The 12,186-nt window shown below is 43.5% G+C and overlaps 1 protein-coding gene across 2 annotated transcripts in view; it reads left to right on the top strand.

Annotated features, from left to right (window-relative positions):
* Positions 1-2,533: 2,533 nt before the first annotated feature.
* LOC128444421 (chromatin remodeling regulator CECR2) overlaps positions 2,534-12,186 on the top strand; it is a 34,086-nt gene continuing 24,433 nt past the window's right edge. For both annotated transcript variants that reach the window (XM_053426903.1, XM_053426902.1), the window contains exon 1: positions 2,534-2,791. In XM_053426903.1, the coding sequence (XP_053282878.1) occupies positions 2,672-2,791 (120 nt within the window). In that variant the 5' untranslated portion in view covers positions 2,534-2,671. The remainder of the gene's footprint in view (positions 2,792-12,186) is intronic.

Here is a 12,186-nt window from a genome sequence, read left to right as displayed (position 1 = left end):
ATCCTTTAAATTTAAAATCCTGGAATTGATGAAGGTTTCCATCCTCAAGTGAAGACACCAGTGGTATTAAGCTCATAACGAGTATGTTTTATGATTACAGAGGAAGAATGTCACAGGAGAAGGATATTTGTAATGCTTATCTAGATCAAGTATTAGCTCATTTATTATTCAATCATTTAATCATTTTTTAATCAATCATTTAAACATGTTTTAAATCTATTTTTATTACATTTAATCACTTTTTCAGTTGTATTAAGAATATGTCCATACTGTCCTTCATCATTATAATGGTTTTGATTGTCATTTATTTATTTTACTTGTTGTATTGCTCATTTTTATTAACATATATATACTTGTAATTGTCCACTGAAACCAGTTTACACACTATGTAGCCCGATTAGCAACAGATGCTCTTTTCAAGAGTTTGGTCGACAGCTAAATATCTCACTTAACCACTTAACCTCCGTGACCCCTGTGACCCTTCCTCTAGCACCACTTCTAATCTATCAAATCTTCTGAAGGTCACAGGTCACATGTCTCAATCCTGCAGGGGCAACAATTTACAAGGACACCTTATAAGTATTCACCATTTAGTTTTTTAATTGGGATCCTAATTATAAAGAAAAGTCAAAGTGGCTGTTCATTGATATATTTTTTTTTAAACCTTGGCCTTTTAAACCTTTGAACTCTATACAAAGCAGATTGTCTTTGCTTTATTCAAATCTACTTTTACCCATGAGGCAATGATGTCTCATTGGAACTCTCACCATGGAAATAGCTTTGGTCCAAAATTGAATTGCTGCCAGTTTAGCACTCAGCAGATACTGTCTATTATATATAGTACACGGAATGCATGTATATGTTTGTATATATTATTTACAATACAGCGAATATACTCCCTCATTAAAGAACCCTCTCCATAATTGAGAATTCATGAGCTTTTCTCTTGCACCACCTTTAGGCCAAAATTGTTACTTTCATGTCCTATAAATCTGATAGTGTAATTTTGTGGGTATTAAAACCTTTTACTTGTAATGAGATCACAGCCAATCTTTAGGGCAAACGTCGCAGTTTCACCTTTTAAATTATATTTTTCGAGTTAATGTGATAATTTAAATGCATACATCGAGTTACTGCGCTGAATCAAGCTATACGGGTCATGTTTCATAAAGAGAAAGGGAGTCAAACTGGTTCTGCTGCTGAACGCTGATGAGGGCCTCGTGTTTACACTACAGGTTATTACAACTTTTCTTAGACACTGCACCAAAAACATGAGCGAGTGAGAAAAGTGCCAAGTGGGATAGTGATTTATCTAAGAGAACAATAATTACCTAATAGAACATATGTACATTGATCATTTAACTGTGCAAACAACCTCAGAGAGAGGTGGCCACTGGTAACAAGAAATGCTGTGCAGTCTTATTAGCTTGCGCTTGTCACATATTGCGATAGGGGGCGCTCCTGTGTAGTGTGTTGGCCAAAGCTTCCATCAGGGATGTTTACAAAACACAAACTGTTCCTGACATGTTGCTGGAGCCAACATGGATCAGCTGAGTGAGCCTGTATGGGCATTTAGGATTTGTGGACAACAGTTGTTGCACATGCAAGGAAAGGAGGGCATGGGTTGAATACGTTCAAGTGTATCACTCAGTTGGATGGACTACAAAAGTCCTGTTATTAATTCATTCATCTTTATTTATTTTTTCGAGCATGTAAATAAAAAAAAGAGAATTTAAACAAACAAGTGAAAGAAAATAAACAGAAAAAAGTATGACAGTGATGACAGAAAAGAAAATCAAACACCATGATTCAATCTACATATTCGAAAATTCAATTTAAAAATATCAATCTCTTCTCCCATTTAAAACCAGTATAGAGCACAAGATCCAGTAACTACTTTATATATATATATATATATTTCAGTCTTGTGTTCCCCTTGGAGATTGTTTAATCTTTACGATGCGATGACTTTCATGAATATTTTGACTGTTTTTATTAATGTATTGTTGTTGTGTTGTTGCTCGTGTTTAATTCTGTGTTGCTGATTGTAAATGTTTCTTGTTCCAAGGCCTCTCCTGTTAAAGACATCTTCTCCTAAATGTAACTGATTAAATACAGATTAAGTGGAGACTTTTTATTTTATTTTATTTACTTATAATTTGATGCCAAATAATGAAATTTTAAAATAGTACCAAACTGGACTTACCTGACTTGTTTTAACCATTAGTGGTAGTTCAGCCTTTTCAGTGGTTCCCTTTAAATGGCCGCTACACTATGAACCCGGCGGGGGAACACCCAACTGCAAACTGTTGTTATTGTAATATACAGACGAGTCCAGTTGTATAATTTGTTTACTACTTTGGCTTAATTCTCACAATATATACACAAGCTAGGATTTTTAATCACATTCAGGCTCGTGTGTAGTTGTATATATATTTGTTAAGTAACCCGTCTCCCCCCCTGGTCGCCGTGCGGTGGTACACTCCGCCCCATCTGCTCAGCCCCGGTGATTCTCATAGAAACATATTGACGCTCTCCCCGGGTCGCGATGGTCGCTGACGGCCGCAGCGAGTGTTGTTGTGTCGGTAATGTTACGGAGACGCGATAAACCGCCGAGGAAAGTACTTTCTAATGTGAGAAGCACACGTCCCGCCACGCCGCCGGTCCAAACATGTCCCGGGGATGTACCGTTTCCGTGGAGGAGGTCCAGTCCTGGTGGGAAGTGCCCGCCATAGCGCACTTCTGCTCGCTGTTCAGGACCGCGTTCAACCTGCCCGACTTCGAAATAGAGGTAAAGCCCGCTCGTGCGCCACTTTCAGCCGCGCCGATGTGTTCAATGGCGGAAATGAGAAGTTGTTTGTGTCAGGTTTTTTGTGTTTCCCTCACGTCCTGTTCGGTTAACCAGCTTAGCGGCGTTCCGCGAACTTCTCCCTCGCGGTTAACGTTTCCTAAGGCGATCCTGTTAGGTAACGAGCTAGCGGGGCTCGTTAGCACCGCGGTGGGGCTAGCCTTCACGGGGGCTAACCACCGGGAGTCGAAGTTTGCAAATGTCAACACCGGCCTGAATAAAACATTAACTTCATTGTGTGGTTGTGGTCCAAAGTGTGTGCCCACGCTACGTGTTGTGTTGTAAAGTGGTTCTGTTGTTGTGTAACTTTTTTAGACAGAGCTGTCCGTTCAATACAACCATGTGCCGTTCGTTTGTTTTCATTCGAGCCTCATGTTTGTGTCGAGGAGCGATCCCGAGCTTCTGGTCCTTTTATTTAAATAAGACATGATTGAGACAACGTGAGACCCGAGGAGGGGAAGGGACGTAAAGAAGCGAAACTTGATCGTCATCTTAAACAAATCACAATCGTGCCACCGCACAAATGTGGATGTGCGTCGCAAAAGTCGCACGTTCACTCGAATTGCCGGTTCCTACTGAATACACTACACAACTGCAGTTTCTTATATACACATATATATTCTTGTATCGGATACAGTTAAGTTCATGGCGTGAGGCTCGAGTTTATTGTCCTGGAGTTGGAAGCCATCTGGCTCGGGGGTAGCCATAGGGACGCAGATGCTGCCCGGGCATTGTTTGCTCAACTCCCATTCTGCTGCTCGAAGTGATGCTTCTAACGAGAGTTTCTCATGTGTGTTCTCCACGAGACGTGAAAGATGCACAACCACGCACCTGCGCCTCATTCCACCTCTGAATACACGCAAATTACTACACTGCGATCTCACAATTCAACTTTATCGCTCGACTCCCCCCCCCCCCCCTCCCCTTCTTCCTTTGCTCTCCGAGCTCTATTCTTAGTTTACAGAGCTGTTAATTCCAATATACATCTATCCCCGTGTTACAGCAGCGTTAATGGAGATTTGGTCAATCGTTCGAAGAATGATTGCACTTTAAAGAAATTGGTAAGGTCAACACCACGCATCAACAGCCTCCATCACTCATTCATCCCCACCCCCTTCCTTCCACCGAGGGAAACACACGCTCGGGCTTCGCTTTGTTATTGAACGAGGCGCAGGGCAGATGGAGGGGAGGGAGGGGGGGGGGGATCGCGTTGCGCTTATAGTTTACATGGAAGTTGAGGGGTTGTGTGTTGCTACTTTTCTCCTTTGCTCCTGGTTGGATTAACGTAAAACGCGTGTTTTTGTGTAGGTAAATAGATCAGTGGAAATGTCAGGTTTCTCGTGTGTTGTTTGAGCCGTGTAGCTTTTTTTTATACGAGGGTCGATGATATATTCGTCTTTAACCGCATCACTAAGCACATCACATCACCCTAACCCTTCAAATGGATTTGGAGGAAATATTGAGATTGATATAGTTATTATCTTGAGCTTGGACATCCTAATCAGACGCACAAGTGTTCAAGGTCACAACTCCTCTGGCTCGCTGTCATTATCTGCAGCTGCAGTGATAATAATGGTTAGATAGCAAACACGACAAGAAACCCACGGCTTTAGCTCTTTGATTGATGTCATTCCACTTTAATACGAAAACTGTGAAACGAAATGTAGAGTTAATCTTGTCCTGTCGCATATTTGTGGTGTTGGCACCCTGTTCAAATTACTGAATTATATTTATAAGCCCACTGGCACATGGGATGGATGATGGTTTGTTATTCAATTTAGCGACATGACAGTCCTGTTTCCTATTTTGTGTTGCTAGACTCAAAATGTATTTCTAGGATCTGATTCTCACTTCCCAAGGGCTTTTAGAGGGACCATGTTGATGTTAGTGTTCATCATAACTGAAACCACACATTTTAAGCCTGTACATTGTGTTTGATAACTCAAAACAGGAGTTGGTGTCATATTAGACACAAGTCATCATGGATCATTTCCAAAGGATGTGACGATTAAGCAAACTAGTGTGTTTGCTCACAAATGAGTTTGAATTTGTGTGTTCCATTAACAAATTGTCATAAGCTAAAGTGCATGTTGTCAGGGTTTCAAAACGTGTTGTAACCTACGTGATGAGTGGCTCTCCAGTGTTTGAAACAAGAAAGTGCTTTAAACCAGTTGGTAGATTGTAAATCAGAAAAAAAACCCAGTATGCATCTAAAGAGGGAGTCTGACTGTTCAGCTCATGTCTGACCTCGGTGGTTCAGAAGTCAATCCTGGTTTTGGTTATGCTCCTTCCATCTTTTTATATCATCAAAACACATGTACAGTGCTCTGAGTTCTGCTTCCACACCTGTGTTCACCTATCAGTTTATTGTTTGACGCAGGCTTTTTATCAGATGCCATTGTTATGAAGAATAAAAACAAGGTATCATCAGACCTTGTTGTTTCAGATACTAAGTGGAGGACCTCTTCACACTACCAGCTACACTTGGGATAAAACAATGCATGAGGGTTGATGGATCATTTAACGACCTACGGTAGAAGGAGTCATTTTTAACCCGAGTGCAGCTTTTGTTAACGTCGTCCCCTCCGACATTTACACACTTAGTCCAGCATTTGTGGAGCACGTGGGTCCTCTCTTTGTAGGACTCGGCTTTGTAGTGGTCTCCAGTGTGTTTACGGTGACTGGCCCTCCAGGACGGGGCTCATCTTCCAGACTCCAGCTGGACTCAACTGCCTGACAAGAGCTTTATAAGTCCCCTCTTGTCTGCCGTGGACACTAACTTAACATCTAAAAGGAATCAGCTGACACTGTCCTGTCCTATTAGTCTCATTGTTGTTGTCGTGCTCTTTCAAACTGTTGTTTCTGGTATCACAGTGACATGTAACAGTGCTCGGTGACGGTTTTATTCCAACATTTGGAGCCATGATCTTTAGACTCTTGTGTTGTAGAAGTAAGAGTATAGTAGTAGGAATAGTCAGGCAGACAGGTTTGTTTTTCTTAATGCCACATACCAGCAACAGGACCGGCTGGCCTGGGCACTTCCCACGAATGTAGCACTTTGGCTGACTCATAACTCTACCTTTTTATCTTGCCATCTATGGTCTTGTCAGTATAATTGTGAGGTCAGAATATTCATTCGAATTTGAATTCATTATCTTTCTTCCTCATACAATGTGTGTAAGCGGTGTGAGAATGTTTGTTTGGGTTGTGTTGGTCGGCTACAGTCATATTGTATCTGTGGATAATCGGGTTAAATTACTCAGGAGTCCGGGGTTTGGAACGGGGGCAGGAAGAGGCCGTCAGTGCTCAAGACAGAGTGGGTGGCGTCGAGTGATTTCACTCTGGTTTGGGCTTTAGTGTCAACAGTCTTTGACATGTTATCAGTCCTACCTTGTAGACACGGTGTCTTATGTTGGTTGCTGCTGACTTGTATCAGGCTGTTCCACCAGGCCCCTATGTTATACCAATTGTGGCCTCTGAGGGCCCCCCAACCAACTCTGCACATCTGAACTTCTGTGTGTTACCGTGCCTAGCTTTTCCCTCTGGTGTCAGGGAGATTCATAAGAAGGGTGTGGGACACATACCTGCTCAGTATTGTGGAATTCAGATCTTGTTAGTTAGGTAAGAGGTATTTCAGGGGAGATAACTCAGGATGGCTGATCCTCCCGACTCTCTGTCTGTAATCTGTTCACTGAAACTATTTTTTCTTATCCCTATTATGAGAACTTTTGTAATTAAAGCCTCATTTCCGATCACAAATGTTTTACACCCTCTGAAACCACAACCGGGGTGGATGTTGAAACTCACTGATCCGGACCATCAATGCTGCTGTGGTACTGTTTCGGGGGCAGCTCTTTTCTGTCTACGGTGCTGGTCAGTGATAATGGCGTCTCTCCCCCCACTCTCCTTGGCTGGTCTTACAAAACAGCCCCCTGCACATTGTTCCTGTGCTGATACACTTCACTGTCGCTGGTTTCCACTTTCCTCACACTGTAAGCAGGGAGCTGTGTGGGTGAGATGGAGAGGAAAGAAAGAAAGAAAGAAAGAATGAGTGGGAGGGAAGGGGAAAGAGGGGAAGTGGAGAAAATGTCCTAGAGATGGAGAGTGAGGAAGTGAGAGGACATTAGTATGAAGGCGCAAAGTGGGATCTACAAGAAGGAGGCCCAAGGTCGACATAGTCTTGGGCCTCGTTTTTTGTCCCTGTGGCGTATGCTTGATTTCTTGGCTATTTATCTGTGAAATGATGCCTGAAGTCCCGCAGCTAACGGACACTGTAGACCGCTGATTCTGGATCCTCAATGATGTGCCCTCCATCAGCAGACATGGCTCCTCATGGCAGGGACCTTTTCCCCTGTCATCTTCCCACTCTGTGCTCGGCGGGCAGCCTGCTTGGCACATTGTCATGCCTTTTATTCCTTGTATCTTCATCATTGGCTTGTCGACGTCTACTTTGCCCCTCGATGATGTACATTATCAAAACAGCAAATAGAAGAGACATTTCTAAGCGTTGACCTGTCATGTATATTTAATGTTTCTCTCTGTAGATAACTAACACGGCACGTTGAGTTTGTCATGGTGCAGATGTTTGTGTGAAAGCCCCGAGATCCCCTCTTCCGGCTCTAACACATTGATCCATTTATGCTTTGAAAGGCACGGCCCATATGGGTTAGAGAAGCTGTTCTTTTACCACAGACCTGGTTTAAGTCGTGTCCCAGAAGACTTTGTCACATTTGGCAGGGGGTCTGTGCCGCCCTGGTGTGAGAGGAATGGCACCTGCTGCTCCCACGCGCCAGTTGATTCCATCCGTATCTAACACACTTGATGCTTATAGTCATAGATCATGTCCAGGACAGAGGATCTATATACATACCACAAAAACTGGATGTGCAGAGACACATTTTAAAGGTGAAAACTGGTTTCTGTTACCATTTCATTTAGCTTTTTCTTCCCAACCATTGTCTCTATGGTACCAACTTTTTTATGGTTCTCTTTTTCTCTGTAACACCTGAACTTTTGACGACCTCCCTCCCGGCAAACCGTTAATCAACCCTCACCGATGTTTTCTATTCATGTTACCTGAGTCGACCATGTCGGACTGTGTGGGTGTGTTCAGGCTGTACCGGATTGGCAGCGCATCCACTCCCCGGTTTGTTTTGTTGAACCGGCTAGGGTGGGACAGCTTGCATCATCAGCATTGTTGTAAGTTCTTAGAGTTGGTGATATGACATCATTACCCACAAAAGCCACGCACAACATTATCTGATGCGATGTATAAATAGACAAAGTAAATATAAACTGTTTGGGTGTGAAGTGTCGCTGCTTTGAGACTCAAACCAGAGAATGTACAAGTGAGCCAATGTGAGAATACAGCAGGCTAATGTCAGAAGAATTCTCAGTGGACTAGGGCATGTTGATGACCTTTCTAACACAAGATGTATGCAAAGCTGTGTGTGGGGGGGGAATACAAATATATTTGGATGTTAAAGAGGTGCCATACACATTTCAGATGCCGATGAAGATGTCAATTAAGGAAGACGATGAGATCCGACAGCTTTTGGTGATATGAGCCAATGTCTATATGCTGCATTCAAAAACACATGATTTCAACAGTAATACGTTATACTGTATACGATATGTCCTGCTGCTGGCATGCCCTGCCCAGGTGCCACACTAACCTGAATGATCCGGACAGGGATTGGAGAATGTCAGCAAATTTTTTGGAGTTCATTTGTCTGACAACAGCTTAAGCTCTTTCTTTTTTGTTTTTCTGCTGCTGTAAAATGTTCTCACTCATTATTACCTGTCAAACTCTTCATCTACATTATTTCCCTCCCCTTTCCAGTCCGCACAGTACCCAATACCCATTTGCAGTCCCATTGCCCCATCCCCTTCTCGAGCCCCAGCAGTCCCCCCGTCTCTGAGCCTCAGCCCCTGGCATAACCATGACTAAACCCCAGATGGTGGTTCTTTCTTTCCCTTCCCCCTGGAGGGTGGAGGCTCTTCATTCTGACTGGGTGCTAGCTGCGGCTGCTGCTGCAGCCCTTCTGGGGTGGGGGCTATTATTTTTTTTTGTTGAAGCCCCTAGTGTGATTATAAAAGAAGATTTAGTCCTATTAGATCTGGTAAATAAGTGAGAGCATGCTGCCTGTGAGCAAGTCCTTGTTTCTGTTGTCTACAAAGCAGATGGATTAATGGGGGAATAGGATCAAGGCTTTAGTGTTGCTACATCATGGCCCAACTTCAGACAGACAGACAGACACACACACACTCGCTGATTCCCTCTTCTTGTGCATTATAAGTGCAGATAGCAGCCATTTAATATGTGTTGCCAGTCTGGCTTCCATTAGTAGGCTTTTCTGCGAGGGCCATAGATGATTGTCGTAAAGACGCGTCACTCGCAAAAGCAAATCATTTGTATTTCTCTCTGACATCTGCGTGATCGTCAACATGGATCATTGGCTGGTGATTGAAACCACTGAAAATGATTTTACCTTCGACCTTGGCCTGTTTTATCTTCTTTGTCTTTTCCAGTGAAGAGATTGAAGGCCCCCTCTCGACAGATCTGTAGTGTTCACTCATCCCTTGCATCCCTTCCATCCCTTTCTCTCCCTCTGTCCCACCCACTGACACATCCCCAGCTCAGCCATTCTTACAGCCCCACAGACACCAACCTCTGACACGTTCCTATCCAGATCCGGCTCCACATAATGCCCCTCAAAACTTTTTCACACTCTGTGAATACCCCAAGAAGATCAAGAACCCTTTTGCATGTCTCTCTTAATACCCTTCCTCACATGCACTGGGAGGGCAAGAGGCTGCTGCACCTCCCCCAATTGTGATTGACAAGTGAGAGCAGCAGTACATGCATCAGATGGTTTCACATGGGGAGTGTGTGCTCAGGGGGGGGGGGGGGGGGGGGGGGCAGAGGGGCAAATACACTGGGGTTTGTTTCAGCCAGTTCCATTGTTGCAGCTCCCCATGGTTCCCTCTCTCTGTCTCCAGTCTGTGGCGGCATCCCTCCGCTGTTGCCTTTTCACCCTGTGTGTTTGTGGCTGGTTAAGAAACACAGATGAGAGGAGTCAGACAACTCCAGTAGTGAGAACTTCATCAAACCAGGTCTCATCCAGTGGGAGCAATGTAGAGCTCACTGGTTGCTTCATGTTTTTAGCCTGCTGAGAAACCGTGTTTGTGTCTGTGTGACTCAACATCACAGAAAGAAGAGGTAATAAAGAAAGATATTTATTCCAAGACATGGCACTGTTTGTTCTTATAGAAAACAGAGTAGGCACAAAAAGAACAATGCAAAGAAAGAGGGAGCACAGACATGTAAAGTGGTATAACATTTTTTGAGATGGGCTAACTAGAGGTTGGACTGAGTCAGAGTGACTGGATGCAGAGTAGGGATGTGAAACTTGGAGGTTTTAGACAGGTTCCAGCTGGAACACACTCTAATGTACAAGTACTAATGTTTTCTTGTTTTGTTTTTAAACTGAAATTATCTCGATTCACACAAGAGTATTAGGAATAATCCCTTTGCAGCGATACTTCAACACCTGAAAATGCACATAACCTGACCAATCACGAACACTGGACATTTCCGTGCCGGTGTAAACAGGAAACAGATCGTCAATTCAGAAGTTGTTGTTTTGTTACGGAAAATACTACAAGGAACAACAATGTTGAAAAGTAAGAAGTGGGATTTCTTTCGTTTCATAGAATATGGGGTTAAAAGTGTTTATGTAGAGTAGATGAGCTCTGACTGATGGGATCCAATCGGGAAGTGAATCTAGTGACTTGAGTCATCGTTTCAAAATCTCTGCCCATCAATATTACAACACAGCCCCTGAGAACTCCATAGCCATGTGGATGAGAGGTCCATCTAGTAACAGAGTTTTGTTTTAAAAACTTACAATATACATACAAAATTGTGTGCAGTGTATCCAGAGTAAACTCATGGTGACAGCAACTCAAACAAGACAATATTAGCTAAAAAATAAATAGGCTGCTCCTCACCTGTTGTTACTGTCAGCACTGTTACTGTGTCATGTAGAACTATAGTAGTAGGCGTGAAAGCGACTTGGCAAAGGCATGATGTTCCTTTTACAGTGACACAATGAAATGAAATCCAGGAAAGCTGGTTTAAATAATAGATCTGTTAGTCTGAAGGCTTAGCACCTGTCCAAACACAAATTGTCCAGGTGACAATCAATTTGGCTTTCATGCGGATGATTGCAAGGTGAGTGGAGCGGTTTTCACACATGACCTGCGGGTGAAATCCTGACGTCTTCCTTTCACACATGGACAACGTGGCATCAGATTCTGTGCACAGATGCGTTCACAACCCCAACAAATCCTCTGCATTATTCCCACGAGAGATGGAGCAGCCGGGTGCAGCAGGAAGTGATGTAATAACTCTGCTGCAGAGATCAAGTGGTTTTATTGACAACACACGGACACGAGTAGTGGCAAACACACAAAGATCTTTGTCTGTGTCTTCTGCGTGAATGACACTGGTTTTTCATCCAGAGATCCAGTTTTCTTTTAGTTTCTTTCCAGAAAAGGCTGAGACTAGTCCCAACTTGGTACCCTGGTTACATCATAGAGAATTAGGGGTCTTGGTTTTTATACAGAGGTCAGTCTGAATGTGGCCTAAGCGACTTGGCAGCTATTGCACCGTTGTTTGTGAATGTAAGGATCCTGACACACTAGACTGACCTCAAAGAAACGGAGCCGACTGCTGTGTCTCAACTGCGTCACCTCAGGGCTGCTGCACACCGGAGGATTTTCATCTCTTGACCGATTTTAAAAAGTGGCAGACCACAGACATTATGACAGATTTGGATGTAGTCATGGCTGAGAAGGCTTGTGCACTTACGGTTGTTTTTTAGTCACAGCTGTACAAGTACGCAACATCTGGGTGGAGCTTCCTGTTCAGCTCGCTGTCGCAATTGCAGATTGCAGTCTGAGCCAATTATGTTTCATATTTACAATTCAAGATTAGGGAGGCTCTGACTCAATTGGTAGCATTAAGATTATTTGGTTAAACCCCCCCACACACTTCAGGATTATTTAGGCAGATAATCGGCGCAGAGTGACCTTCACCCGGGAACGCACCCGTGATTGTCAGAAGGGGCCCGGTTATCCTCTAGTGTGCAGCAGCCTTGAACCCCCATTTGATTCAAGTTTCAGTCGTATCAGTCAATTACCAGTGATGAATGCAACATGGATGACAAATTTTGTGTTATTATTTACCATCAATAACTCTGTGTGCGTGTTTGTACACATGCACTGAATGTTCGTGTAGTTCGAGAGTGGGACCACTCAGATGTCAGCTGAAG

This window comes from Pleuronectes platessa, chromosome 7 (genome assembly GCF_947347685.1).
Source record: "Pleuronectes platessa chromosome 7, fPlePla1.1, whole genome shotgun sequence".
NCBI classification, from domain to species: Eukaryota; Metazoa; Chordata; class Actinopteri; order Pleuronectiformes; family Pleuronectidae; genus Pleuronectes; species Pleuronectes platessa.
This window is presented reverse-complemented; position numbering and strand designations above follow the sequence as displayed.